General features: G+C 29.4%; 1 protein-coding gene across 1 annotated transcript; it reads right to left on the bottom strand.

Annotated features, from left to right (window-relative positions):
- Window positions 1-286: 286 nt before the first annotated feature.
- LOC125835322 (uncharacterized) lies at window positions 287-2,423 on the bottom strand. Its single transcript, XM_049514446.1, has 2 exons — window positions 1,929-2,423; window positions 287-648 (listed from the first exon to the last, which is right to left on the bottom strand). The coding sequence occupies exons 1-2, from the start codon at window positions 2,387-2,389 to the stop codon at window positions 525-527; spliced, it is 585 nt and encodes a 194-aa protein (XP_049370403.1). The 5' UTR covers window positions 2,390-2,423; the 3' UTR covers window positions 287-524.
- Between the last annotated feature and the right edge of the window lie 4,025 nt (window positions 2,424-6,448).

Raw genomic sequence — 6,448 nt, 5'->3', positions numbered from 1 at the left:
AATCGTGTCTTAGTCTAATGTGTTTTATTATTGGTAATACTCCTATCGTCTATATTAAGTGAATTGCATGAATTTTTTTTTTAGTTGAAAATATGGAAATTTATCAAAGTTCAAGAGATAAAAGTTACGAATAGGTTGAATTAGAAAGACTTTACGTTAGATAAGAAGATTTTTAAGAATGGATTAGTTTCATTCTTATAAATTCTCAAATACTACATAATTTTTACACATTGTTTTTTTTTTATAAGATCACACTTACGTTGAATATTTATGAGCACAATATAAATATATATGAAATTTACATTAATAATCTAAAGTTGTATAAAAATCAAGAACAAAACTAACCAACCAAATCAAGAAAATTATTGCATGTAGTACACTTGAAGAGACCAAAGAGAAGCATCAAAAGAAAAAAAAATTGAAGACACGACAAATATATAAAACACACATTTTTTCTTCTTATGTACAAAATTGAGTAATCTTCAACTTAATTAATCCCATATGGAAGGGTCTTAATTAATTGATCAGAAAGGTATTTTATCAGTGATATAGTGGAAGAATTGAAAAGGAGCATTCACTAGACCAAGTGCCATTTCTACCAACACAGTCACACAAAAGCAACAGGGGCATATGCAAGTCAAAATCAACCTGCACCATCACCAAAATTCTTATTAACTTTTACATTTAATTAACATCATATATATATATAGTTTTTGTTGACTCCTGTATTCAGATTAACAAACCAGAAATAATAAAAGATGAAAAGAAAAACAAAGAACTATCTGAGTCCACAGAACCCGTCCTTAAGAAAATTTAATCCCCTCAAGTACCCGAGGTTGCAGATTAATTCCTCCCAAAATAAAACAGATTAACCATTAAAGAAGTAGCGGTACCTCAAACTTCAATAATTTCAACGAACTCAAAAAGACACCAACGAATCAACACACAAACACAATCGATCGATTTTGTTTTGTAAGAAATGTATGCAAAAGAAGGGAAGAATTCGATAAAAAAAATGAGAGAAAGTCTCTCTATTTATAGCCAACAAAGGGTAATGTCACAACTCTTTGGAACAAAGACAACCTTTCAAAAAGGTCACAACCACCTTTGGAAAAGGTACAACCTTTCAAACGGTCACAACCCTTTAGAAAAGATACAACCTTTCATAGAGGTTACAACACTTCGTAAAAGTCACAACCCTTCAGGAGAGTCACAACCTTCATTTCATGTTTACACCTTTAAAATCCAACAGCTTTCTCTAACAATAAATTAAATTTAAGCTACTTAGAATTAAGTCAGACTAATAAACACTCTTAAATTGATTAGCAGTTCACAACTTTTTGTGCAAAAATACAAACCTTTACTTGGATGGCCACGATAGAAATTTTCCCACAAATTAATCTTACACTAATTAATAGTCGTGACTTCTGTCCATGTGTTTAGTAAGAAAAACAAAAGTAAATACATAAAATCATTCTATGATTTTTCCATTAAGTTGAGGCGAATTCAAAATTTGAAGTTTATGAATTCTCAATAAATTCAAATTACAAAAAGAAAACTTCTTTATATGTGCCCAAGCGGAATCAAACCATCATATAGAAGGCCAACTAAGCTTAAGTGGGTTCCTTCACCAACGTTGGACCAAGTGACTGCTTTGTTATTAGATTCCCAATAGATATTTATTATATATTTAATAAATTTCTCAATATAAATGTAGAGTTTTGTACGAAGTTATTGGATTCTCGAAAACTCGTGTACTCTAGATCCGCCTCGGCCGGTAGTTAGACACTTCTAGGAGCTAGGAGTTTTGACCGATCTTTTTCAATGAGTTTAACTATTAAGTCGCCAAAATTCAAAAGATAAACTATATGTTACTGCACATATATGTAATAAGTGGCAAAATAAAAATAGATTATAGAAAGACAAACCCGATAATCCAGATAATTCCTCCAATAAAAGCGATGACCAGAGAGATTAAGGCAAATGGAAGTCCCAAAAGAAATGCTATTGGCCGGCATTTCGTCTCTTTTTCAATTTGATTTATCTTTACTAATTCTGAACTTTCCATTCTATCTTTTTCAACTTGTTCATTCTTGTTTCCCTCAGCTGGATTACTATTATTTTCTTCTTCGTCTTTAACTTGCTCTGCATCTATATTCGCCTCACTTTCAATCTTTGGTGGATCAATAATTACTTGATCATTATTATTTTCTTCTTCGTCTTTAACTTGCTTTGCATTTGTATCTGCATCACTTTCGATTGTTACAATCTTTGGTAGATCAACGATCACTTGATCATTATCAATTTCTTCCGACTTTGTTGCTTTATGTTCATCAACTTCTTCGATGGATGATCGCGAAATTTCTGATTTGTCTTCTTTGTTATCCATATTGTTAATTATTCTGAGTTGAGCTTATAGTAAAGAGGGGGAAAAAAACTTAGACTTTGTGATACGTAAAAAAGAAATTAAAGCACATTTTTATATAGTAGAGATTTCTTGACATTTTTAGGTCAGGACAAAATGTGATTGGTAATAGCCAACCAAATGTATGATTTCTTCCCCTTGTTTAAGAGAGTAAATTATTGGACTTTGTGTATCCCCACTTGCATGCACAAAACAATCCAAAGTCAAAGTCAATGCACTTAGTTTATATTGATTAAAATTAAGAATCTATTTGGTGTGTCTCAACAACTTCAGAAATGAACAGCTTGTAATGGATAACTGCTGACATGAGCAATGCTATATATATATATATATATATATATATATAAAAATTAACGAAAGAATTAAAAGAGTAGCTCATTATGATTATATTTTTTATAAAAAAAATAATATTGTATGTTATTCAATTATAGTACGTCTTGTTAGGTAGTAATACACTTGTCATCATAATTACTTGTATAACAATTTCCGAAGGATTTTATGATAGTCTCGGTCACTTCACCTTTTAAGCCGTTTCAAAAAGAATGACTTCCTTTCTTTTTTAATCTGTTTAAAAAAAAAAATCTTTTTTTTTTGTAATATTTTAATTTCAATTTTTCATGTGGCATGTTTAAGGCCACAAGATTAAAGGGCAATTTTGTACATTTAACATAACTTTAATTTAGGACCACAAAATTCAAAAATCTTCTTTAATTTTTTAAACTCCGTGTCAAGTTAAACTAGACCATTCTTTGTAAAACGGAGGGAGTATTTATTTATTTTTAAGATTTCAAGTTGAATGTTCAAATTTTTCTAATTAAAAAAAAATAACTTTAATATAAAACTATCATGGCCCACGGGATAGGATTTGATGTCTTGTAGAATTTTTTATACTATATGTCTGTTCACTAAAATAATAGCAGAAATACCCCTTTTAATATTTTTCAAGTGAATTTAATTCTGTGTATTTAAATTTCCTGCCAAGTGAAAGGATATTTAAATGTTCATATAATTTAAATATTAAAGTAAGTTGTTCTGTCAAATTTGAATATTTTTATTAACGTCAAATATGTAACTTCCTCATTATTCTATCCAATCGAGTGAGATAATATCCTCTTTAAGGTTTTCTTCAATAACCAAAGGTAGAATGTGCAAAAGCTCAAGTGGTCAGATTCAATAATAATTACCATATGATCGGGTTGAAATCTTTTTATTGTTTTAATGTTTTCTTTTTCTTTTTGAAATTTCCAGTAAAATCTGTAGTTGCTAATCTTTTGATTGATACACTTACTTTTATGGAATAGCTTGCAAATTACATAAAAATGTAAACCATAAAAAATAAATTTGACACGATGAGTTATGTCTAAGAAAGTTATTGATGAGGAAAATAGATTCCAGATCTCATTAGAGAAATCGCTCACACAATCAACTGAATCCACTCTTGCGGGTATCATCTTAGTATTAATATTAAATCCCCAACTATATTTGGTATGACCTCACAGCTAACAAATGCATAATTGTCTACTTCCTTGTGTTTTGAAACAATAATTAAAGAAATTATATTTATTAAAGAAACTCTTCTCTCCATTTCACATGTGATTGTTTAGAGCTGCCTAGCAACAACCAAACATCCACCTAATATCTTTGCTAAGTCATATAGCCAACTCAAGTTCTTAGTTATAAATTTTAGGGGATAATTATGCGTGTTATAGTATGTGGGCATAAAGAATTATCGCTCCATCAAAATGATTTTTAGCGACGATAATTAATAACAATAGCTTAATTGTCGTTAAATGTGTATTTTTAGCGGTAATTATTACTTTTTGCAAATATTCTTAAAGCCTATAGCGATATTGAATCCAACAATAATTAACTAATACGGATAAATATTTTAACACTCTTTATTAAGTATATTATAGTTGATAAAAATTATTTTTATAGTAGTATACTCTGACAGATTTTCTAATGATTGGTTAGGGAAGGAGAGAAAATCAGAAAGTAGAAAGGTGTAAAGGGGAAGAATAACTAGAAGACTGTAAAATGGGTGCTAATAAGGCTACTTATGGAATTTTCGCCCCAAGAAAAGCTAGGAAAAAATAAGTTATTACATGATTTAAGCTAACATAATTTCAAAAAATATCTATCATTTGAATTAATTACCAAAATCCCTTTTTCCTTCTCTCTTTTAACAGTTGGATACATCACTCTACCTGTATCAGATACATTACAACTTTATTTGTATATAATGTATCTGATACAAATGTTATTGTTGATACATAACTCCAATTATTTCATAAATCAGTGTGAATTTGATTTATAGTTATGTATTTGATACTAGGGGTGGACATTCAATATTCGGTTCGGGATTATCAAATTTTGAATTCCTTAATTTGATAATTGATAGTTAAAGTAAATACCAAATATCAAAATTTTAAATTTTTATTTGGTAATTCGATAATTGGTAAATTAAATTGCGGTATTTCATTTGTTTCGAATACCATACCAAATACTCAATTACCAAAAAACAAAAAAATGTTTGTTTCGATTCGGTATTTCATGCACAACCCTATCTGATACATAACTTATATTTCTGATATATAACTTATGTATCATTTACTAAATATCAGGCGAAAGAGCAATATATCCATGAATTCTAAAAGTATTGAAATTATTGTAATTTACAAGAAATTTAGGGTAGAATATAATATAATTAAGGGAAAATTACGCATATAAGCAAATATATAAATTATAATAGTTAATTACTTAACATAGCTATAGTTGCCTTAATTACAGTTCGCGGCCTACTTTTAGCTATAATTACGCAACTCAACTTTTTAGTTTTGTATAATTCAAATTTCGTATAATATAATTTGTGTAACTTTTATATAATTCGTAATTTGTATAACTATTTGCACTTCTGATGTTTATAATTGTATAAATTCGCTATTTCGAGTTTATACAAAAATAACTGAATTATACAAATGTACCCGCGAATTATATAAATCTGCAAATTTATACAAATCCGTGAATTATACAAACGAGATAACTTAAATTGTAGCTACAGCCCATAAATATGTAAACTAAAGTTATGGAGCATAATTAAATTTATTATAATAGCTATTTGCAAAAGTTCCTCTATAATTAATGCCCAAATTATTGGGCTTTCTATACTTTAAACTAGCCACCACGTAGCAGCAGAAAATGGGCTTGTATGGAAAATGCCCTTGCTACTTGCTGGCTACATTGGGCCTAATTCGATGAGAAGAGTTCAAATCCGATGTTCACTACAGTACTACACAGGAAATCTACACTAAAATAAGGGAGTTGCTTCTGTGGTAAACATTATTCGAATCACCAATGAAGTAAAGGTGGGAGCTCCTCGGGGATGGGTAAATTTTTTTCAAAAAGAAAATGCACCGGTAGCCAGTTTTTACTTTACTACTCAAATCATATTCACTTTTTAAAGTTATTTAATTTGTAGCCGATTTGGCAAAGCTTCAAACAAAAGTATTTTTGCTACCAGATACACTAAGCAAGATGTGAAGGGAGGTGAGCGATATAGACATGTATCTCATTTATATGCGAATCACGATACACACTAAGTATATATATATATCTGTATGTATATGGTGTATTTCACATGTATATGAGATATCAGATACAAAAGAGAGTGGTTATCGAGATGGGAGGGAGGTGATCGAGATTTGTTATGTATCCAAGATACACGCGAATCCACTTAGATATAATGTAACTAGGATGAATTATACCTAATTTTAACCTCATATATCTCGAGATACATGTATCTGGATACCAAAATTTGATTAGATTTATGTATATCTAAGTTCTAATCTAGTGTGAATGCGGTAAGTTTCCCTTCCATTTTTCTTTAAACTTCATACTGTATTAAATGCATTTCTGACCTCGACCTTTAAAAAAGAAATAAGAATTAAATGCATTTCATAGATACTAGATTGAGATAAAAGAGCATTTATTAAAGAAAACATTAGAAGTCTTTTTTTCTTTTAT

Source organism: Solanum verrucosum, unplaced genomic scaffold (assembly GCF_900185275.1).
Source record: "Solanum verrucosum unplaced genomic scaffold, falcon-dt-bn FXZP01001278.1, whole genome shotgun sequence".
NCBI lineage: Eukaryota > Viridiplantae > Streptophyta > Magnoliopsida > Solanales > Solanaceae > Solanum > Solanum verrucosum.
Note: the sequence above shows the minus strand (reverse complement) of the source record. Positions and strands in the feature narration are given on the sequence as shown.

Bases quoted from the DNA above. Each gene is read 5' to 3' on its own strand.
- LOC125835322 (XM_049514446.1), bottom strand. From the start codon at position 2,389: ATGGATAACAAAGAAGACAAATCAGAAATTTCGCGATCATCCATCGAA. The intron at 649-1,928 runs GTTTGTCTTTCT...GTGATGGTGCAG, and splicing joins GGAATTATCTGGATTATCGG to GTTGATTTTGACTTGCATAT.